The sequence below is a fragment of the Carlito syrichta genome, unplaced genomic scaffold (genome assembly GCF_000164805.1).
Source record: "Carlito syrichta isolate Samal-C Ts95f unplaced genomic scaffold, Tarsius_syrichta-2.0.1 Scaffold302712, whole genome shotgun sequence".
Taxonomy (NCBI): Eukaryota; Metazoa; Chordata; class Mammalia; order Primates; family Tarsiidae; genus Carlito; species Carlito syrichta.
The window spans coordinates 193,268-217,877 of NW_007246808.1; the positions used below are offsets into that span (position 1 = coordinate 193,268).

At 43.2% G+C, this 24,610-nt stretch overlaps 1 protein-coding gene across 2 annotated transcripts in view; it reads left to right on the top strand.

Moving 5' to 3' along the window:
- Positions 1-24,610, top strand: part of SPTLC2 (serine palmitoyltransferase long chain base subunit 2) — a 131,002-nt gene that overhangs the window by 102,614 nt on the left and 3,778 nt on the right. For both annotated transcript variants that reach the window (XM_008057054.2, XM_021711826.1), the window contains exons 10-11: positions 17,066-17,201; positions 19,727-19,856. In XM_008057054.2, the coding sequence (XP_008055245.1) occupies positions 17,066-17,201; positions 19,727-19,856 (266 nt within the window). The remainder of the gene's footprint in view (positions 1-17,065; positions 17,202-19,726; positions 19,857-24,610) is intronic.

The window sequence follows — 24,610 nt, forward strand, 5'->3', positions numbered from 1 at the left end:
TAGCGCATGCCTGTAATTCCAGCTACTTGGAAGGCTGAGGCGGAAGGATTGCCGGAGCCCAGCAGGTCGAGGCTGCGGTGGCCGGGAGTGGCCACTGCACTCCAGTTTGGGCGACAGAGTGATCCTTCAACTCAAAAAAAAAAAAGGCTGAGGCAGAAGGATCACCTGATCCCAGCAGGTTGGGGCTGTGGTGACCGTGAGCGTGCCACTGCACTCCAGCCTGGGCGACAGAAGTAGCAGTTAGTGGGAATTCAAAATTCGTTCGATTTCCCCTAGGCATCAGAAAACCAGAGTGACTTAGGAATTGTTTTTGTTACTTTTGGTTTCAGATCTAAATGTTCACTTGCCCAACTCATTTCCCATTTCTTGGAAGAAGTAAAAGTTATTTCTGAAGATCTGATTTCCTGAGTCAGTGGAGTCAGGAATCCCAACAGTTCTTACTGTGAGAGGATATGCTTGCGCATGTCGAAAGTCCTGTTTCCCCAGGGCTTATTCAATTCAGGATCATCACAAGCCCTGGCCCAGGTTACCCTTCCTGAAATTGGCCCCCCCCCCCATGTTTACTGCCCACTCGAATTTGATAAAGGTGTTAGGCCTTAAGAAATGATCTGGGTTTCAGAGTCCATCCATTCTAGGGAGCATTTATTTTTATTTTTATTTTTTTTTGAGTTGGAGTCTCATTCTGTCGCTCAGACTGGAGTGCAGTGGCCACTTCCAGTCACCGCAGCCTCGACCTGCTGGGCTCTGGCGATCCTTCTGCCTCAGCCTTCCGAGTAGCTGGAATTACAGGCATGCACTACCACGCCCAGCTGATTTTTTGATTTATTGTACAGATGAGGTCTCGCCAAGTTGCCCAGGCGGGTCTCGAACCCGCGGGTTCAGGCAATCCGCTCACCTCAGCCTCCCAAATGCGTGGGTTTACAGTCTGAGCCACCAAGCCCGGCTGGGAGCATGTTTTTTCCACAAAAACTGTTTGAGGAAGACTTCTGTTGATGTTTTAGAATCTCACATTGACCCTTCTCGTTACCATGAAGCATGTATTTGTACTTTAGTGCTAACATGGTGTCCTTTTCACTTTCTCATTATGGAAGAGTTTTATGCTCCATTGTACCCTCATGATTCCAGGTGTCTTGCCCCGTAGCTCTCCAAAGAAGGCAGCTGGCATTAGGGCTGTGTCGAGTTCTGGTCCTTCATGCTGGCCTTCCGTCAGCTGCCACTCTTGGCAGGTTATGCAGAAGGAAGATCCTAGATAAAACACCCAGGAAATGCGCCTTTGTGGGCATTGAAGTCAATGAGCTCATGGAAAATAAAGGTTCTTATTGCCAGTATTGTTCTGTATATTCATTCATATGATTATTTAAAAGAAGAAAGGGGGAAAGGAAGGACCAACCCCTTATACTGTCATTTCCTGTCCTAGGACAAGGCTTCAAGTCGGAAGTGCTGTTTTCTTAACACTTCCCCTGTCTTAGAAATTCCTGGAACACATAGCACCACAGATTTCAGTCTTTTTCCAGATTTGTTGTCACAGCAAAGGCTAAGATAAGAGGAGAGTACCTGAGGCCACTCCTGTGATACTGAGGTGGTTCTGTTTTGTTGCTGTTGTTTTTAAGTAAAGGTGAGTTTTCTTCCTCCTTTTTTTTTTTGAGTCAGAGTCTCCCTCTGTAACCCAGGCTAGAGTGCAGTGGCATGCTTATGGCCACTGCAGCCTCTGCCTGCTGGGTTCAGGTGATCCTTTCCTCCTCAGCCTTCCAAGTAGCTGGAACCACAGGCATGTGCTACCACGTCTGGCTAATTTTTTTGATTTATTGTAGAGATGAGGTCTTGCCATATTGCTTAGGCTGATCTCGAACCCTGAGCTCAGGCAATCCTCTGGTCTCTGCCTCCCAAAGTGCTGGGATTACGGCTTGAGCCACAGCACCCGGCGTGAAAAAGGAGATTATTAAGTAGTACTTGGCTATATTTAAAATCATAAATAGAGAGATCAACCAAACATGATTGGTTCCACGTTTTTGCTATTGTGAATAGTGCTGCGGTAAACATGTGTGGGCAGGTATCTTTTTTATAGAGTGATTTTAGTTCCTCTGGTATATTCCCAGTAGGGTGATTGCTGGATCATATGGAAGGTCAATTTCTAGTTCTTATAGAAATCGCCACACTGTTTTCCATAGAGGTTGAACTACTTTGGATTCTCACCGGCAGTGTAAAAGCATTCCCTTTTCTTCACATCCTCACCAGCATCTGTTGTTTTCTTTTTTTTTTATTTTTTATTTTTTGAGTTGGAGTCTCACTCTGTCGCCCAGACTGGAGTGCAGTGGCACGCTCCCGGCCGCCACAGCCTTGACCTGCTGGACTCCGGCCATCCTTCAGCTTCAGCCTTCCAAGTAACTGGAACTACAGGCGCGTGCTACCACGCCCGGCTAATTTTTTTTTTTATTGTAGAGATGAGGTCTCACCAAGTTGCCCAGGCGGGTCTTGAACCCGCGGGCTCAGGCAAATCCACTCACCTAAGCCTCCCAAGGTGCGGGATTACAGGCTGAGCACCGAGCCCGGCTGTTGTTTTCTTTTATTTATTAATAATGGCCATTCTTACTGGGGTTAGGTGGTATCTCAGTGTGGTTTTGATTTGCATTTCTCTGATGATTAGAGAGGCTGGCACTTTTTCACGTGTCTATTGGCTGCCTGTATGTCTTCTTTTGTGAAATATCTATTCACGTCTTTTGTCCACTTTTTAATGGAACTGTTTGTTTTTTTTCCTTTCCTCACATTTGAGTACCTTGTAGATCCTGGATGTTAGGCCTTTGTCAGGTATAGTTGGTAAATATTTTTTCCCATTTTCCCATTCTGTCTCCCCACTGTCTTATTAGTTTTTTTGCTTTGCAGAAACTTTTCAGTTTAATGAGGTCCCACTTGTCTATCTTATCTCTTATGGCATGGACATCTGGGGTTTTGATTAGGAACCGGTTGCCTATTCTGATTCCCATAAGGGTGTCTCCTGCATTTTCTAACATTCTTATAGTTTAAGGTTTTATGTTTAGGTCTTTCATCCATTTAGAGTTGATTTTTGTGTATAGTGATAGGTAGGGGTCCTGTTTCATTCTTCTTCAAATGATCAGCCAGTTTTTCCAATACCATTTACTGAATAGGATCTCCTCTCCCCAGTGGTTGTGAGTGGGGGCTTTGTCAAAGATGAGTTGGTTGAGAAATTGAAGAAGATAGTTGGTTGAGAAATTGAGGTTTTGCTTCCAAGAATCTCTATCCTGTTCCATTTTCTTAAACTTCAGGTGGTTTTCCAAGTATTTTAAACTTTATTTTTGTTTTTATTGAAAATTAGCTAGGCATGGTGGTGCGTGCTTACAGTCCCAGTTACTCTGGAGGCTGAGGCAGGAGGATTGTCTGAGCCCAGGAGGTCAAGGTTGTGGTGAACTGTGATGGTGCCACTGCGCTTCAGCCTAGACAACAGAGTGAGACCCCAACTCACAAAATAAAAATAAATAATTTAATTGAAGTGTTGACATTTATACAGTAGAGTGCACAGATATTAGGCATACAATTTCATGAATCACTGTATACTCATCTGACCCACCCAGATCATATTATAGAACACTGCCAGTATCCCTGAAGATTTACTTGTGCCGCTTCCCAGTCCATTCCTCCTTGCCAGAGATAACCAGTGTTTTGACTTCTGTCACTCTGTGTTTTGTTCATTCTTGAACTTCATGGAAGTGGAATCATACAAGACATCCAGTCACTGTTTTGGATCTGCCTTCTTTTGTTCATCATTTTGCCTTGAAATTTGTTTGTTTATCTCGTTGCTTGACTGCAATGCAGTTTATCCATTCTGCTGATGGATATTTGGATTGTTTTCTGATTTGGGCTGTTATTAAGAGTACTGTGTGACATTCAGTACACTACATGTGTTTTGACACACAGTTCTATTGGGAATGTGTATCTAGGCATGGAATTACTGAGTAATGGAATAGGCATATGTTTAGGTTCAGCATATATTGTCATATTTACAAAGTACCCAATTTATATTCTCTCGAACAATTGTGAGAGTTCCACTGTTCTGTATCCTTGCCAGACTACTTTGTGTAGCCTTTAAAACTTCTTTTAAAACAAATTTCCCCTATTAGGGAAAATTAGAGATGAAAGTAGAAAAGAGAAGGAAAACTTAGATAAATGAAAAGATTTCCATGTTCATGAACTTATCCATGTTCTGAATTTATCCATGTTCAGAGTTGGAGGTCTTAATCTTGTTAAGATGACAACACTCCCCAAATTGATCTACGGGTTCAACAGTATCACTATTAAAATCCTGACTGCCTTTTTTGTAGAAATTGGCAATCTGCTGAAATTCATATAGAAATGTAAGAGATCCATTTTTTCCAGCCAGTCTGGAAAAAGAACAGAAATTTGTTCTGACCTAAAGCTATAATATCAAGAAAGTATGGTACAACATAAGTATAGTATATAAATATGTAGATATATAGATATATAGATACATATAGCCTGTGGAATAGAAATGAGAGTCCAGAAGTAAACTTCTGCATTTATGGTCAGTTGAGATTCAACAGCACATTTCAATGGGGAAAGAGTCGTCTTTTTAACATATGAATGGGGACAACTGGATATCCACGTGTAAAAGCATGAAATTAGACCAGGCATGGTGACTCAAGCCTGTAATCCTAGCACTTTGGGAAGCCAAGGTAAGAGGATTGCCTGAGCCCAGGAATTTGAGACCAGCTTGGGTAACTTGGTGAGACCTCGTCTCTATAATAATAATAAAAAAAAATTAGCCGGGTATGTTAGTACATGCCTGTAGTTATGACTACTTGGAAGGCTGAGGTGGAAGGATCGCCTGAGCCCAGTGGATTGAAGCTGAGATGGCCGTGAGCATGCCACTGTTCTCCAGCCTGGGCGACAGAGTGAGACTCTGACTCGAAAAACAACAGCAAAAAAGAATGATATTGGACCTCCTACCTTATACGCCATATATAAAAATTATCTCAAAATGGATCAAAGACCTAAATGTTAGAGCTAAAATTATAAAGCTCTTAGAAGAAAACAGTATAAGTCTGCATGACTGTGTATTAAGCAGTGGTTTTTTAGTTAATGACACCAAAAAGAACAAGCAGCCAAAGAAAAATAGATATATTGGACATCATCAGAATGAAAAGTTTTTTTATTTCAGAGGATGCTCCATCAAGAGAAAGGATGTGGGTAGACATTTCCCCCCAAAACATATACAGCTGGCCAGTAGGAACAGAAGAGTTCTACCTATTAGTCATTAGAGAAATGTACATCAAAACCACAAGATACTTCACGCTGAACTAGGATGGCTAAAATTAAAAAAAGAAAATACGGTTGGTGAGGATGTGGGAAATTGGAACCTTCCTGTATTGCTAGTGGGAATTTATAATGGTCCGACCATTTCGGAGAAAGTTTCCTTATAAGTTTCCAAGTCCTCATAAGTGGAAACACAGACTTACCTTATCACCCAGCAATCCATTCCTAGGCACATAACCAAAAGAACAGAATTATTCGACAGCAGAGTAGAGAGCACTTGAATTATTCCCAACACATAGAAATGATTAATACTCAAACCAATGGATGCCTCAGATAAATCTGACTTGTGCATTACACATTCTAAGCATGTAGCAAAATATCACATGTACTTCATAAATATATTATGTATCCATTTAAACAAAGAAAACATGGCCGGGCTCAGTGGTTCAGCCTGTAATCCCAGCACTTTGGGAGGCTGAGACGAGTGGATTACCTGAGCCTGCGGGTTCGAGACCAGCCCGGACAACTTGACAAGACCTCGTCTCTACAATAAATCAAAAATTAGCTGGGCGTGGTAGCGTGCGCCTGTGATTACAGCTACTTGGAAGGCTGAGACGGAAGGATTGCCTGAGTCCAGCAGGTTGGCATTGGGGTGGCTGTGAGCATGCCATTGTACTCTAGCCTGGGCGATGGAGTGAGACTCCGACTCAAAAAATATAGAGAAAAAAGAAAAAAAAAAAAGAAAACATACCATACAACAGCTTGTACATGAATGTTCATCCATGATAGACAGAAAGTGCAAACAATCTAAATGTGCATCAACTAATGAGTGAATAAACAAAGTGTGGTGTTTCCACACAAGTTGTAGTATTTGGCCATGAAAAAGAATGAATGACATACTGACACATGCTGCAACATGGATAAACCCTAAAATCGGTATGCTGAGAGAAAGAAGCCAGACACAAAAGATCACAGTATTTTGTAATTCTGTGTATACGAACTGTTCAGAATAGGTGAATTCATAGATACAGAAAGGAGATTAGGGATTGCCCAGGGAACGTGTCAGGGAGTGGGTGTGCCTGCCAGTGGGTACAGAGTTGCTGTTAGTGGTGATGAATCAGGTAGTGGTGATGGCTGCATAACTTCATGAATACTAAAAATCACTGAATTGTAAACTTGAGAAGGGTGAATTTTATGGGCCACAGACTATAACTTAGTAAAAATAGCAACAATAATAATAAAAGAATGAGGAGGAAAACTCAAAATAGTAGCGTAATAGTGGAGTAAGATTTATTATATTAGCTATAGTACTTTGTAACCGTCAAATTAATAGAGCAGAAATAAAATTCCAGAAAGAAATACAAAAATATATAAGGAAAGGGGCTACTGGGGAGAGGCTCTACTTAATCATAAGGTATTGCCTTTTTAATATACAGGAAGTCCCCAGCATATGAACGAGTTCTGTTCTGAAAGCATGTTTGTAAGTCCAATTTGTTTCAAGTCCAACAGAGTTAGCAGGTACCCAAAGAACACAATTGGCTATATAATACTGAATGTTTTTTAACAGGCTATACTGACACCTGGCAGAGAGGAATAATACACAGAAAACTGCAAGTGTGTATGGTTAAAGTTCATAACTTGAAGGTTCACATGTAGGGGACTTACTGTACTGCTAGTCAGATTGCTTGTATTTTAACAGGATTTTCCACAGGTGGCTTTGTACTCTATAGCAGACTGCCTTATGTTAATATCTTCTTCCAGAGTAAATATGGTAATTGAATCTAAGGAAGTAAAATCATACCTAAGATCTCATAGCTAATGAGTGACAGTGACTCTCCAATTCAGGTTTAAGGTTACAAGGGAGAAACCCATGGTCCCTCTGAGGAAATAAATTTTTGAACCAATAATAGTTCTCCACCAACTAGGGAGAGGGCCGCCTTCCTAAGAAGCATATGAAATATGCTAGGGGTATTTTTTGGTCACAGGCTGGCTGGGAGCAGGTGTCCTTGGCATATATTGCCTAGAGGCCAATAGCGCCAAATGCTCTACGGGCACTGGACAGCCTTAACAACCAAGAGTCGTTCTGCCCCAAATGCAGTAGCAGTCTTGCTGAGAAATGCTGGATGTGACCGACTGCAATTTTGCAAGGTGTCACCTTTGAAAGACAGGGGATGGAGGAAATCCTAGATGAAAACTGGAAAGGATAGTCTTTGTGCACCACCCCCTGCCTTGGGTTGCTGTGAGGTGGCGTAGAGCCAAAGAACAGGTAGACGTGGTGTGAGGTGGTGGAGGCCTTGTTAGCCTTGGAAGCAAGCGAGACTCGGGGAGGATGGACCAGCGAGCACTATCAATTACTTGTCAATTGGGCCGTTACTCATTTACTCCTCTTTGAACTTCCTCTGTTACCTAGCATTCTCTTTTAGTCAGTCCTGCCAGTCCAGGACAGGAGCTAGAGTAGATCAGTGAATCATGGTGAAGAGTCCAGTGTTTGAAACCAGAAGAACTAGAGCAGTTAAATCCTGGTTCCTCTACTTTCGGATGCTTAACCTCTCCGGATGTCAGTTTAGTTTCTCAGCTGTAAAATGACTCTTAACTATGGCTTGTTTCTAAAAGGGAGATGTGGGAAAGCCTGTCTGTTCATCCTCTCAGAAGTTACCGTGTGGTATACGAAAGTTGCTATGGTTCAAGGCTGCACGTGGTGGCTCACTCCTGTAATACCGGCACTTTGGGAGGCCAAGGCTAGAAGATCACCTGAGCCCAGGAGTTCAAGACCAGCCTGGGCAACAGAGCAAGACCTCATCTTTACAATAAATAAATAAATAAGTAAACCAGGCATAGTGGCACGCACCTGTCGTCCAGCTATTTGGAAGGCTGAGCCCAGCAGGTTGAGGCTGTGGTAGCCATGATTATGCCACCGCACTCCAGCCTAGGCAAGAGAGTGAGATTCTAACTCAAAAAAAAAAAAAAAAGATGCCGTGGTTTAAATGTTAAGCATGAAAGGAACTTGACAATTTTTAGCCCAGTTTCGCTCATTTCTTTCAAAAGTTATCTCAGTTGCATCTGAGAAATTCTGCCGTGCCAACTATTTGAAGTTCTTAGAAACGGTGTAATAGCAACAGTCATTCCTGTCTCCTCCTTCACATGAGCAGGAGACACTCCAGCCGAGAAGAGATTGAGCTACTGTCCTAACACTGGAATTAGTCTAGCTCTGTGATGCCAGAGAATGTAAAGTTAAATTAGTATAAATCAGCATATTCTTCCATTTGTTTGTGATAGACTATGAAGTACTTTTTTATTAGAAGGTAAGGAGGGCTAGAAGTTGGACATGGTAATATCTAGAGATGTAATAACCAAAGCAAAGTGCAATTTTCCCTGTTTAGGAATTGCTTTCCTGGACAAAGGGAAGAGAGGAAACCTTTATTGAGCCTGGCACTGTGCTCGTTATTTTATGTACTATCTTTGCCTTAAAGGGAAGTCAGTACTGCTTCCACATTTACTGAGGGAGTCAACTTTGAGCACATAGTTTGTGCCTTGACTTACCTAATATTGTAAACACTTTGTGTAAGAGGTCTAAGGTACAGTCTCCAGTAGTAGATTGCAGTGGAGACACATTCTTAATATAGGCACAGTAAACAGTAAGGGTACCTACGCTTATTTCTGCTATCAGTGGAGGACATACTTTGTCATGTCCTGGTTTTAACTTTCCTGGAAAAGTTTTGTTTTATTTTGTTTTTTGAGTTGGAGTCTCACTCTGCCGCCCAGGCTAGAGTGCAGTGGCACACTCATGGCCATTGCAGCCTCAACTTGCTGGGCTCAGTGATCCTTCCACCTCAGCCTTCCATGTAGCTGGAACCACAGGCATGTGCCACCACGCCTGGCTAACTTTTTATTTATTGTAGAGATGAGGTCTCGCCAAGTTGCCCAGGCTGGTTTCGCACCCACGGGTTCAGGCAATCCTCTCACCTCCGCCTCCCAAAGTGCTTGGATTACAGGTGTGAGCCATGGAAAAGTATTTTTAAAAATACTTTTGAAGAGAAAAACCTCAGGAGTGAAGTGTGTTCATTTTCTCCCTGCAGTATAATCCTGCCTAAGTAAAATATTAGAAAAAGTAAACTTCCAAATACTAAAAAATAAGACTTTTGGAACAGAAAATTAAAATAAAAGATTAACAATTGAGTTCAATTTTTAGCATAATTTATTAAATAAAGGAGATATATGAAACACCCACAATGTAGTAATTTTGGTAGTATATGTTAGAACAAGATGATGGGTATTATTATTCCTTATTTTATTGTTTTATGTCCTTTAATTCCTAGTTAATGCTGAGAACTAACTGAAACTGTTCTTGGAGCCATTTATTCTGTTTGGGGGACTGTAAGCTGAGAAAACCCGTATATGTCTATTCTTACCTACTTTGAGATTATGCCCTTTAAGAAAAAAAAGGGAGGGGTGGGGAAGTTGTTCAACTTCAATTCTTCCAGCCCACTATAATTAATTGGAAATCGAAGTCTGAGGAGTGCCAATACTTATATTTTATTTTTCACAGAAAGGCAGATTAAATCAGCATGTCCAGGAAATCTAAGAAGAATAGGCGCTGGGTAGTAGAGTGTATGTGAATAAGGGACCAGCTTTGGCCCAGCACCATTTATATCTGTGTGCTTAATTTTGAAAGATTTCAGTTTACACTGGAAATGTTATTTTTGAAGCTGCAGACTCAAGCACATGTTGTTGATTATGGTATAAGTTATGTGAAAGCTCATCAACTGTATTGAAACTGGTGTCACTATTTAAGCAGGTGAGTACATGCTGTACTTTTTGAATCACAATTCTAAGTCAGTAGAAATTTAAGGCAAGGCCGGGCTCCATGGCTCAGCCTGTAATCTCAGCACTTTGGGAGGCCGAGGCGAGTGGTTTGCCTGAGCCCACGGGTTCGAGACCAACCCAGGAAACTTGGCGTGACCTCATCTCTACAATAAATAAAAAATTTAGCTGGATGTAGTAGTACATGCCTGTAGTTCCAGCTACTTGGAAGGCTGAGGCAGAAGGATCACTGGACCTCAGCAGGTCGACGCTGGGGTGGCCATGAGCGTGCCACAGCACTCCAGCCTGGGTGACGGAGTAAGATTCCGACAAAAAAAAAAAAAAGAAATTTAAGGCAAAATATCTGCTGCCAGTGTAACCCTTTCTTTGTTACATAGACTTTATCCTGCTTTTTAAACCACTCCTGAGACCTCAGAAACTGTGTAGCTCAGAACACTGTTCTGAGTGATCCCTGCCTGGAAGGGCTTATGAAGTTTCTTTGAGTAATAATACAGTAGTTCCTTCTAACCTTAGGATGACATGGTTGAGAATCCTGAAAAATTTAGATTAAGACTTTATTAAAATATTCCTTTCAAAAATGACTGAATGCAGCCAGTATAACTTCCAAATCTATCTGATAGTAGTTAATAAAGTTAGTTCTCTCAACCTAATTCTGTTTAGTGAAGTGACTTGAGCTGGTCAGTATCTGGTGGTTATACTAGGTCGATAATCGTGGTGTTCTTGCCACTCTGCTTATTTAGGCTTTCTATTTCCTTAAAAGAACTAAATCAGGTGATGCCATCACAACCTGTTGATCTTTTATATTGTTTCCTTCCTTCCTGAACATAAAATGGGTTGCAAAGAAGTTGAAGGCTGCCTTTTCTGAGAAGTTACATGCACGTGTACTTTTCTCTATCTTCCATACCAAGCTGTAGATCTTTTATAGCAGAGGTTCTAAAAACAGTTTTATTCTAACAAACGATATTGGAAGAAGTTCAACAGAATAACAGCTTCACAGTGAAGTTTATTTGTAAAGTTCAAGAGAATAGTGGAGATTTTTTTCTCCAAATTGCTTTTATGCTTCTTATCACCCATAAAAGTGAAGATTTATGTGAAAAGTAGGGAAGATTTCTGACCTCTTATATTACTGTGTTCTTTCTGAGGCAAAGGTAAAAACATTTTAAGGGTTAGTATTTTTTTTTAACAATGCTAAACTTTCTTCCTTGTTTTAGGTCTGTGTTAGATATTTGCTGAAACTCTGCAGTAGGAAAACCCCTTAGCACTGAGCTAGTGGATTGGAGTTGACTAGTAGGGTAACTGGTCTTCTTGCATTAGTATTTTATATGATATTTAAGTCAAAATGGGTAACTTGCTATTTAAATTCAGCATCTCTTCGGAAGTAAGTGATGACTACTCTCCAACATGTGTGTAAACACCAGTGCTTCCTGATTTGTCTACATTTATTTGACTACTTTATTTCTTTTCTTATTAGTCCCTCTGAAATTATTCAGTTAGACCATAAGAAATTGCCTTTTAGGCCGAGCTTAATGGCTCAGCATGTAATCCCAGCAGTTTGGGAGGCCGAGGTGAGTGGATTATCTGAACCTGTGGGTTCAAGACGTCGTCTCTACAATAAACCAAAAATTAGCCGAGCATGGTAACATGTGCCTATAGTTCCAGCTACTTGGAAGGCTGAGGTGGAAGGGTTGCCAGAGCCCAGCTGGTCGATGCTGGGGTGGCCATGGGTGTGCCACTGCCCTTCAGCCTGGGCAGCAGAGTGAGACTCCAACTAAAAAAAAAAAAAAAAAAAGAAATTGCCTTTTAAAGGTCAAAAATAGTGGATATTTGCAGTTTGATGATTCAGTCTAGTAGTTTTAAAGGATAAACAGATCTCGTCATCTCTGGGTTTCACTCTGTCCCACCAAAACCTGGCTGGCTCCTTCTCTAGCCCAGTCCTGACTCTTCCTTTATTCCTCTCCTCATCAGTGGTGATTACAGTTTGGCCTTTCGAGACACATTTATGGGAAGGTGGCTTTTCCCTCGTGTCACTCTTGCCTGCGTCTCCCTGGTGCCTTTACTCATACACGCTCCGCATTTGCCTGGAAGTGCTGACTTAAAACTAAAGTATCTCTGGGCTTGTTTCTTAATGTGTCAAGTACAAATAATGCGTTATTTTCCACTTACCTAAAGCAGTTAGAATCGGATGAAACTGAGCTGATATTGCTAATTCTAGTAATTCTTCCCTTATTTAGGTACAGTGGGGATACTTAAATACATCTTTAGGAGAGATTTCTTTTTAATCTAGACTTTATAGCTGCCAAAATCAAGGTTGATAATCTCAACTCTGATGTCCATCAGCATGTAAGTGAATAAACAAAATTGTGGTATTTCCTTCCATAGAATATTACTTAGCAATAATAAAGATATATAACTTGGATTTTAAGTACTGATTCCCAGTAGGAATTGTGTATACAAATCTTATTTTAGATGTATTTTCTTCAGGGACTCTTCTTGCCAGAGAACAGATGACAATGAATGATGGGACTGAGATTTCCATCTTCTACTAAAGAAAATTTACTTAGACTGGGTGTAGTCGCTCATGCCTGTAATCCCAGTGTTTTGGGAAGCCAAAACAAGAGGATCACTTGAGGCTAGGAATTTGAGGCTACAGTGAACTATGATCACATTAATCTAGCCTGGGTGACAGGGAGGCTCTGTTGCTTAAAAAAAGAAAAGAAAGCTTACTTAGATTGATAGAGCAATCAGTGGAAAAGTTATAGTCTGAGTCTCTTAACATGTCTTCTTTTTCTTGATAATTTTTCTTGATTTCCTTGGAATGAAAAACATTTTTTCCTTTCTTTTTTCTCTTTAAAAGAGATGAGGTACCAGGTACAGTGGCTCAAGCCTGTAATCCCCGCACTTTGGGAGGCTGAGGCGAGAAGATTGCCTGACCCAGGGATTCAAGACCAGTCTGGGCAACTTGGCAAGACCTCGTCTCTACAATAAATAAAAAAAATTAGATAGGCGTGGTGGTTCGTGCCTGTAGTTTCAGCTACTTGGAAACTGAGGCGGAAGGATCACCTGAGCCCAGTAGGTTGAGGCTGTGGTGGCTATGAGCGTGACACTGCACTCCAGCCTGAGCAAGAGTGAGACTCCAACCCAAATAAATAAATAAATAAGAGATGAGGTCTTACTATATTGCCCAGGCTAGAGTGCGGGTGTGTTCTTAGTATGCTATAGCCCTGAATTCCTGGGCTCAGGTGATCTTCCTACTTCAGCCTTCCAAGTAACTGAGACCAGAGGTGCGTGCTACTGCATCTGGCTTTCCTTTTTTAAAAATTGATACATAAAAATTCTACATATTTATGGGGTACATGTGATATTTTGATATAGGCATACAACGTATAACTATCAAATCTGGGAATTTAGGATACCTGTCACCTCAAACATTTATCATTTCTTGGTGTTGGAAACATTTTAACTCTCCTAGCTATTTTGAAATATACAGTAAATTATCATTAACTACAGTGACCTTGCTGTGCTGTGAAACACCAGAACTTGCTCCTTCTCTCTGTTTGTACCCATTCACCAACCGCTCTTCACCTCCTCTTCCACCCTTCCCAGCCTCTGGGGTCCACCATTCCACTCCCCACCTCCACAAGATCAGCTTTTTCAGCTCCCATATATAAGTGAGAATATGTGGATTTGCCTTTCTGTGCCTGGCTTATTTCACCTAACGTAGTGACCTCCGGTTCCATCCATGTTGTGCACATGGCAGAGATTCGTCCTTTATGGCTGAGTAGCATCCCAGCATGTATAGATGTATTTCCTTTACCCATCCACGCACTGATGGACACATTGGCTGATCCCCTGGCTTGGCTCTTGTGAACAGTACTGCAGGAAACTTGGGGGCAGATAGCCCTTTTGAGCCACTGTTTCCTTTGCTTTGGATATGTACCACTAGTGGGATTGCTGGATCGGATGGTCGTTCTATTTTTAGTTTAGAAAAAAAGAAATTTAACAGGGGCCAGTCGATCTGTGATAAGAGGACTAGTAAGTTTGCGGTAAGAAATATTTTGTGAATTGCAAAACAATAAAGTGGGTTTAGGGAAAAATAATGTCTGTACTATACAAAGTGTCACTCAGTTTTTAAACCAACTTTGATGAGTTATCGTTTACATACAGTGAAAAGTTCCACTTCTAAAAACTGTATTTTGTTGTATTGCTTTTGGTAATGTTGGACTTTGTTCTTAGAATCGGTTGGATCCCTTTGAGGCTTGCCTTTAAGATTTGTTAGGCCAGCCGGGCTCGGTGGCTCAGCCTGTAATCCCGTGCCTTTGGGAGGCTGAGGTGAGTGGAGTGCTGAGCCCGCGGGTTCGAGACCCGCCTGGGCAGCGAGACCTCATCTCTACAATAAATCAAAAAATCAGCTGGGCGTGGTAGCGCACACCTGTAGTTCCAGCTCCCTGGAAGGCTGAGGCAGAAGGATCGCTGGAGCCCAGCAGGTCGAGGCTGCGGTGGCCGGGAGCGGCCACTGCACTCTAGTCTGGGCGACAGAGTGAGACTCCAACTCAAAAAAAAAGAAAAAAAAAAAGAGAGATTTGTTAGGTGGGTCCAGACCAATTTTCAGTCTTGGGCTGGTCTAGCTGCACTACCAAGGTGATACCCTTCTGACGTCTCTATCAAACACCCCAGGGTTAATAAGGTCTTTCCATTCTGGTGGGTGAAAATACAGGCTACTCCCAGCTCCCATGAGTGCAGGAGTCATTTTGGTCTGGCTTCCTGGAGATCTGCTAGTGTCTCATACCTGTGCACATCCCTCAGAGTCTTTCTGTACCTCGCTCCTCTCCTGGACTTGGCCCAGCAAATTCTAGCCATCGTGGCCTCCCCAGCTCTGATTTCAACTGACAAACTTGGGTCCCCTTCCCTGTGCAGCAGCTCACTGCCTGCCCCCTAGTGGCACGGGAGCCACCCAGACGTTTACCTTGTGTCTCCCATCTCAGGCAGCACAGTCCTGCACTGCCTGTGCTTTGGTGTATGAAAATTGTCATTTTCCATACATTGTCCTGCAAGAAGGGAAGCGCAGTCTCTGGCACTACATCATGGAAGAAGTCTCTTCTCAGTGTAGATTAAGCATATGTTGATAATTTTACTGGGACATTGAGGTAATTGGCTCATCAGTTCTCAATGCATTTAATACACTTAAATGTCTGCTTTATTCTTCATAAGACATACCGTATAACTTAAATGATGTTTGGCTGGGCGCAGTGGCTCACACCTGTATTCCCAACATTCTGGGAGGCTGAGGTGGGAGACTCGCTTGAACCCAGGAGTTTAAGACCAGCCTGGCTGGGCTCAGTGGCTCAGCCTGTAATCCTGCGCCTTTGGGAGGCTGAGACGAATGGATTGCCTGAGCCCGTGGGTTTGAGACCCGCCTGGGCAACTTGGCGAGACCTCATCTCTACAATAAATCAAAAATTAGCCGGGCGTGGTAGTGTACGCCTGTAGTTCCAGCTACTCGGAAGGCTGAGGCGGAAGGATCGCCGGAGCCCAGCAGGTCAAGGCTGCGGTGGCCGGGAGCGGCCGCTGCACTTCAGTCTGGGCGACAGAGTGAGACTCCAACTCAAAAAAAAAAAAAAGACCAGCCTGAACAACATAGCGAGACCATGTCTCTGCAAAAAAATAAATAACTAGCTGGGTGTGGTGGCACATGCCTGAAGTCCCAGCTACTTGGGAGGCTGAGGCTGGAGGATTGGCTGAATCCAGGAGGTGGAAGCCCCAGTGAACCTTGATTGTGCCACTGCATTCTAGCCTAGGTGACAGAGTAAGACTCTGACTCAAAACAACAACAAAAAATTAAATAAAAAAGATGTTCTTTAGTGTTCACACTAATAAGGCTAATGTAAATGTTAGTGTTTTTCTCTGGTCAACTTGAAATTATTTACAAAAAAGAATATTGATTAGGGGTTGTTTGTGCCCAGTTTATCTAGCATAGCGTCCCATGAATAGTGGGTATGTTAGTATTATAATTTTAAGGACATTTGTGAGGCATCTGTGTGTCTGATTGGTTGATTATTTGTCATATGAACTGTATCATGTTTAGATTTTTTAAAATGGGGATTTGCTGGATTTATAATATTGATACATATGAGAGGATCACTGCAACCTTCTTTTTATTCATTAGTATTCCTGGTTTAGAAGATCATGAAACAGTTCTTAGCCCTTTGCAAGCTGGTCTTTTGAATGTATTGTGTTGCTCTGTATGACAGAACAATGGACATCTTTTCAAAGATTGACCTACCATCACGTCAAAACCTGTCCTAATATTTAGTCAGCAGCTAGAGAAATATATGTTTTAATCTCCTCGTGTCTTAGGGAAGATGACAACAATACTAAACATGATTTTATATTATTACAGATATACTATTGGTGTCTAGTAAGAGTTTGAAGGAAACAGCAACATAAAATGCTCTTAAGATGAAAATGTTGGGGTCAAGATGGCAGTATCTCTGATATTACATGTAAATTATGTGCAGCACAGTCAGTTGGGACAAGTATGGAAGCTGGGGGGCCGCTTACCACTGTGCAACTATTGGCCAGTCACGCCTTTGGGTCACCTGTAAAGCGAAGATAATAATAAGTGTCCTGTCTGCATTTGAGAGATGTGTGCGGTGCTCAGGTGCTCAGGGGCAGAGCTGAGATCCTCTGGGGATGCTGATGTGCCATGGAAGGATGAGTCATTAAGCCTTGCTGTTTCCATGATTATAAAACCTGCTATTAACAGTTAGAATGACAGAATGCACAGTGAGGTGGACTGACTGACATCTGCATTTCACACAGTTCCTGTGCAAACGACTTTAGGCTGACGTGGAAGAGACTCGCCGTAGGACTGATGTACGGATGGAGGTTGGGGAGGCTGCTGCCTTTCTTCCTTTCCTTTTTTCTTAGTCGCGTTGTGCTCTCTCCCGCGGTTTTTCAGGCCGAGAATGTGTGCAGCAGTTGGCTGAGAACACCCAGTACTTTCGGAGACGCCTCAAGGAGATGGGCTTCATCATCTACGGCAACGAGGACTCGCCCGTGGTGCCGCTGATGCTCTACATGCCTGCCAAGATCGGGTGCGTGCTCTGTGGGTCACAGCCTGCGGCATCTGTGAAGTGAGACCGGGCTGATGTATTTCCTTAGGGAATATCGTCTTGTCCTCATTGTGTTCACCTTCGTTAGATAGCTATGCCATAGAGTAGATAGTGGATGCCAAGTGGCAAAACATGTTAATTTGTTAAACAAACATTTGAGCTAAATACACCCTTCTAGGGGCTTGGCATAGATCTATGAGCAAAACACACACATCCTGTCCTTGAGTAACTTCTGTGGTAGTGGGGTAAGAGGCAGACCAACGTGGTAAACAGGTGGCCGATGTGGGATGTTAGCAGGGGTCACGTGCTGTGGAAGAAGCAGCAGGATGTACATGGGGGATGGAGAGTGCCCCGTGGGCGGGCAGATGGCACATCTCACAGGGTGGGCGGGGCAGGCCTCCTCAGGAAGGGAGGGTGACGCCTGAGCAAAAACTAGAAGGGGCCGAGAGCCAGCTATCTGGAAAAGGAAGCATCAGGCCAAGGCCACGGTGTAGTATCTGCTCCACTGAGGAGGTAGCTGCCCCCAGTGCAGTGCCCGAGGGGGCAGGGGTTGCAAGGTTGCAAAGGCCGTGTCAGGGTGTGTCACTGAATGCTTTCCAGATGTGCTGAGCACACTGCTGTCTTGGTTAGTGCAAGGAGCGCATAATGGGATGCTTTGTCCTGGGATGGCTTTCAGTATATTTGAGAAGTCCAGATGTGTAATGAAACCAGGAGACATTTGAAAAACAAATGAACAATAATTATAGTGAACAAATTTAATTATATGCAAAGTTGCACTGGAGATGTAGAATAAAGGCATGATCTGCTTAGTGAGAAAAGTAAAACTTGGCTAGGCTTGGTGGTTCACGCCTTCCCAGCACTCTGGGAGGCCAAGGTGGAAGGATTGCTTGAGCCTAGGAATTCAAAACCAGCCTGGACAACATAGCGAGACCACATCTCAACAAAAAATTAGTCGGTCATGGTGGTGTATTCCTGTAGTCCCAGCTACACAGGAGACTGAGGCAGAAGGATTCCTTGAGCCCAGGAGTTTGAGGCTGCAGTGAACCGTGATCGTGCCACTATACTCCAACCTGGGTTACACAGTGAGACTCTAACTCAAAAAAGAAAAAAAAAAAGCTTAGTGGTAGTTTTTGGATGGGTGCGTTTTGAGTTGGATATTGGATATAAAATTAGATAAGAATAATTTCTCAGGTTCTACTGAACTCATGAAAAGAGCAAATATTTTTATTTCTTCTTAAATCTCTAAGACTCACCCACCACAGTCCTTGGCACCCAGTAAATGTTTCTTGAGGTGAATATGGGAGATAAAATTAAATTGGGGAACCTGAAATTATGGTGATTGGAATCTCGTGAGTGGATGGTTGGGACAGGGTCCTCACTGAGAGAAAAAGAGGAATTCGGTTTTCCCACGAAGTCGGTGGTAGTGGGAGTTGTGGCCTTCAGGGGGGTGCTCAGGGGTTTTCTTCATTCTTCTTTAAATGGGATTATCATAAATAAATTTGAAGAGTTACCAGATTCAGAGGTCTCAGTCCAGAACTCTCTTTAGGGAGGACTGTGTCTAATCTATTCTGCCCAGGTGGAACTGACTGTGTGCTTAGAATTTGAGAAAGATTTGGCAGTGGGAAAGAGTTGGAGTAAAGCCCTCGGCAGTCGGGATCATGTGCTGAGGACACGGTTCATCTGGGCACAAAGGAGGCACATTGAGGAGGATGGGCTGGTGCTGGAGAGAGTGGGAAGGGCTGGAGGGACTGGCATTCATGTCATGCCAAACGTGCAGGATTTTTTTATCCTCAAACAGTTTCAGGAAGGAGTTGAAAAGAAAGAAGGTAGGTCAACAAGAGGAAATGACAAAGAACAACATAATTTGGTAAACAAAATTAAATGAAATGTAGAATGTGTTGGTCAGACATGGCACAGGTGAGGGGCAGGCCACGGGCCCCAGTTTGTCTTGGGGTGGGGTTGGCAGCTGTTACACAGGAGTCGTGTGGACCAGGGGATGAGCTGGCCTGGCAGACACCACAGGAAGCCCTGAGCTCTGGGGCAGCTGCGCTCCAAGTTGCTCAGAGAAATGCCTGGTCTGAGAGCTAATGCCAGCCAGCCACCCTGCTGGCAGACAGATGTCCCATGTCACAGCAAATTTTCTGCGTCCTCCTAATCTAAGAATCGTTTCAACTGCCAAGCCTAACATTTCAAGGACCAGGTTTTAATTAAACTCAGGTATGTTTGTCTGAACTACCCCTGTGTGTCAAGGACCCTTGTTAAGGCAGTATTCACACATCTCTTTAGACAAATTGGTCTTTCACCCTTGTGAGGGACACCATGTGGGAGAAGACTGCCATAGGACTGAGTCTTCACAGTCTGTGGGAACTGTCCATTTTAGCTTGAATAGGTTAGAGGCAACTCACTGAAACTCTCCAGTGCTAGCATCACCATAGCGCTGAGCTCGCTCGGGACCGCAGGGCCTTTGCAGCGGGCGCCTGATGCCTCCTCCCTGCTCCCCTTTACAGCGCCTTTGGGCGGGAGATGCTGAAGCGGAACATTGGTGTTGTCGTCGTTGGATTTCCTGCAACCCCAATTATTGAGTCCAGAGCCCGGTTCTGCCTGTCAGCAGCTCATACCAAAGAAATCCTTGACACCGTAAGTAGATGCTTTCACCTGGGCATAAGCATTCCTGTGTAAAAGGGGTCTGTGTAGACGAGGAAATGAATCATGATGATCCAGGTGTTCTCGGAGTACTTGAGCTGTTTACTGAAGAAGGACAAGTGGTGCCCCATACTACTTAAATATCGGCATTTGCGGAAAGCTTGTCACCCACCCGACTTGGTGTCACTAGAGCTCTGGAGACTTTTCCAGCTTCATCTTGTTCTACTGTCTTCTACATTATGGACTCTACAACTGCACAATTCTCTTTCTTTCTTTTTTCTTTTTTTTGAAGGAGGATCTCTGTTGCCCAGGCTGCAGTGCTGTGGTGCAATCATAGCTCACTGCAGCCTCAACCTCCTGGGCTCCAACAGTCCTCCTGCCTCAGCCTCCCTAGCGAGTGTGACTATAGGCATGGGCCACTATTTCCGGCTAATTTTTAAAATTTTATTTGCAGAGACACGGTCTTGCTATGCTGCCCAGGCTAGCCTTGAACTACCCTGCTCCCACCGTAGCCTCCCACAGTGCTGGAATTACAGGTGTGAGCCACCACACCCAGCCCAGTTCTCTTTCTGCTCTAGCTGTTTCTGCTTTAAGCTTTCTTGTACATCACCCTGTCTTAGAGTTTTTGCCTGAGCCTGACTGCCTGCTCCTCACTCGAGACCTCTCCACTTCAAGTCAGCTTCCCAGGGCCCTTCTAAGCCCTTGCTGCGTGTTCCCTTGAAACCCTGAGATTCTCCCTTACTGCGTGACACATCTGTCTCCACCGGACACAGCTTGGGGATAGGAACTAGGTCTATTTATTTTGCAGTGCCAGGCACCCAGTTGGCTTGTCATTATCACTAAATGGAATTATTTGTGATCTCCGTTAGTCTCATCTCCTAAAATCTTCTTGATACACTGTTGGCTCAAATCTGAGATCTCCGACTTGAGATAAGTATTGCTGTCTGGGAGTTCAAAAACTTTAGAACATGACATGTGCATACAGTTATTTGCTAGAAGTGATCGCTAATTCATTAGAGAGATACTGATCTTAGAGACTGTTATGAACGCTTGCTCATAAAAGTTCATTATAACAATTAGCTGGCATTTTCTATTTTTGAGCAACTAAAAACTTCACTCTTCTTCCATTTCTACATAGCAAACTGTCTGTGAGTATATTTCTCTTAAAAAAAACTGTGGTAAGAACACTGAATATGAGACCTGTCCTCTTCACAAACTCTTAAATGTACAATACAGCATTGTTAACTGTAGGTGCAGTGTTGTGTGTAAGTGTATTCTTAATCACATTCTGACATTACTCAATTAGATTTCGTTTTTTGATCTGTATCTTTGAGGTTTTTCTTTCTTATTTTGATTATGCCGTTCAGATTTTTTTTCCAGTAGATTTTCACATTTCTCACCAGAAATCTCACTGGTGAATTTCTTCCATGATTTTTTTAACTCAGTGATATCAGCTTGTCTTTCCCTTCTCGTGTGTTTAAGAGTTTCAGCGTACCTCCTTAAGGTATGAAACGCTAAAACTCTCTGTCTTCTGATGACAGCTTTGAATCCCAAGAACTGTGCACATTCATGAAAAAGTTTAGATGTACGTAGAATGTGAAAGCAGGTTTCTGTTGCCAGCCGGTATATCTGCAAGTTGAGCATTCTCGTCCTTCTCATAAGATCCACTTGAGGGACTGTTGGGCTTTGCCTCTCGCTGAGTTTTTTAAAGCGTAAAGTGCGTTTTTTGAAACCATGGGTTTGTTAAAGTAATTTGTCTTATGATATTTTATGGAACTAAACATGAATTAGACCATTATGAGATACAAATGAATTTTCACATAATAATGGACCCTGTGAGGTGATTCTATATATAAAAAATGCCATACAAGCCACATCACACACAAAAAAAAAAAACTGATAAAGCTAATAAATGAATTCAGCAAAATTACAGGGTAATAAGTCACAAAAAATTAGTGTTTTTATATACCAACAATGAACAAATGAAAAGGAAATTAAGAACATTTCAGGCTGGGCATCCTGTAATCCCAGCACTTTGGGAGGCTGAGGCAGGAAGATTGCTTGAGCTCAGGAGTTCAAGACCAGCCTACGCAACATAGCAAGACCTCATCCTTGTTAAAAAATTAGCTGAGTGTGGTGGCACATGCCTATAGTTCCAGCTACTCTGAGGCTGAAGGATCACCTGATCCCAGGAAGTTGAGGCTGCAGTGAGTCATGATCATGCCACTGCACTCCAACCTGGACAACAGGGGAGACCTCAACTCAAAAAAAGTAAGTCCAGGTGTGGTGGCTTTATGCCTGTAATCTCAGCACTTGGGAGGCTGAGTCAAAAAGATTGTCTGAACCCAGAAGTTCGAGACCATCCTGGGCAGCATGGCAAGATCTCATCTCCACAATAAAATAAAAACATTAGCTGGGTGTGGTGGTGCAAGCCTGTAGTCCTAGCTACTTGGGAGACTGAGGCAGAAGGATTGCATGAGCCCAGCAAGTCAAGGCTGCAGTGGCTGTGAGTCTGCTACTGCACTCCAGCCTGGGCTACAGAGTGCAGTTTCTACTCAAAAAATAAATAAATAAAAAAGAAAATTTCATGTACAATAGCATTCAAAAGAATAAAATACCTAGGAATAGTTTTTTTTTTTAAAGTCGAAGTCTCACTCTGTGGCCCAGGTTAGAGTGCAGTGGCACGCTCACGCCAACCCAGTGTCAACCTGCTGGGCTCTGGCGATCCTTATGCCTCAGCCTTCCAAATAGCCAGAACTACAGGCATGCGCTACTACGCCTGGCTAATTTTTGATTTATTGTAAAGACAAGGTCTCACCAAATTGCCCTGGCTGGTCTCGAACCCTCAGGCTCAGGCAATCCACTCCCCTCAGCCTCCCAAAGTACTGGGAGTACAGGCTGAGCCACCGAGCCTAGGACTAGATTTGAACAGGAAAGTCTTTCCCTTGCACACTGGTTAATTTATACTTGTACAGTGTATATTTATATTTGTATACTGAAAACTCCAAAACTTTACTGAAATGAAAGAAGACTTAAATAAATGGAAAGACATCTTATGCTCTGTGAACTGGAAGGTATAATATTATTAAGATGGCAGCATAGCAGTCCACAGTTCCAATGCAATCCCTGTCCATGTGCCAGCTGCGTTTTTTTGTTTTGTTTTGCAAAAATGGAAAGGTTGAACCTCAGATTCATATGGAACCGGCAGGGTCCCAAATACCCAACTTAGTATTGAAAAGGAGAAGCAGAGTTGGGACTCATACTTCTTGATTTCCAGACTCACTACCAGGCTGTGTACATACAGCTGTGGAGTGCCGACATAAGGACAGACACAGACCGTGATAGAACGGAGAGCTCAGAAATAAACCCAGGCATCTATAGCCAGGACCAGCCAGTGAGAAAAGCGTAGTCTCTTCAACAACAATGCCAGGACACCTGAATGCAGAAGAACAAAGGGACGACCGTACGGCCCAGATGAATGTTGAAGACATTATGCGAGGTGAAAGAAGCCAAACACAAAGACCACGGAACTTAGGATTCCATTTTTAAGAGATGACCAGAACCGGCCAATGGATAGGGTCAGGAAGCAGACTGGCGGGAGTTGGGCCTGAGGGAAGGAGGAGTGAGGACTGATATAACGAGCATGGGGTTTCTTTTCAAGGGGGGTAAAAATGCTCTAAGATAGTGAAAAAAAAACTTGCACAACTCTGAGAATGTAGGTAGAAGCAATTACTTATATAAACCGGGAAGGGAAGCATATCAGCTGGGGAGGAGGCAGCTGTTCTAGAATGTTCCCTTCCTCAACCCCATAATTCATACACATTTTTCTCCTAGCAACCCAGCTTACCCTGTGGTCCCGAGGCCCAGTGTAGGCTATTTGTTAATAAATGATGATGGCGCAGTGGTTCTTTGTTCTAACGTATCCACAAAAGAGTCGGCAGTTCCTATGACAGTTCCATCTTTTATGCAAATTAAACTTACTTGACTGAAATATTTGGTATGGAATCAGAGGAAATCTTGTCAGCTAGATTCCCTTGGGCCACTGATGGTTTTTCTTTTTCTTTTTCTTTTTTTTTTGAGTTGGAGTCTCACTCTGTCACCCAGACTGGAGTGCAGTGGCCACTCCCGGCCACTGCAACCTTGACCTGCTGGGCTCCGGCGATCCTTCTGCCTCAGCCTTCCAAGTAGCTGGAACTACAGGCGCGCGCTACCACGCCCGGCTGATTTTTGATTTATTGTAGAGATGAGGTCTCTCCAAGTTGTCCATGCGGGTCTCGAACCCATGGGCTCAGGCAATCCACTCACCTCAGCCTCCCAAAGCACTGGGATTACAGGCTGAGCCACCGAGTCCGGCTGAGTTTTTCTTTTATCTAATTATTTCCTTTTTTTATATTGATGAAAAAATACTAGATTCTTCTGAAGCTAGAGTTATAAATGTCTCTTCCTTTATGACCTTAATCATGTGGACTTTTGCTTTAAATGAATAAATCTTGTATCAGAGCTCAGGGGAATAAGTGGTTTAATGGATTCCCCCAGCCGAAATCCAGTTTTGAATTATTTCCAGCCGGGCTCGGTTGCTCAGCCTGTAATCCCGCACCTTTGGGAGGCTGAGGTGAGTGGATTGCCTGAGCCCGCGGGTTCGAGACCCGCCTGGGCAACGAGACCTCACCTCTACAATAAATCAAAAAATCAGCTGGGTGTGGTAGCGCATGCCTGTAATTCCGGCTACTTGGAAGGCTGAGGCGGAA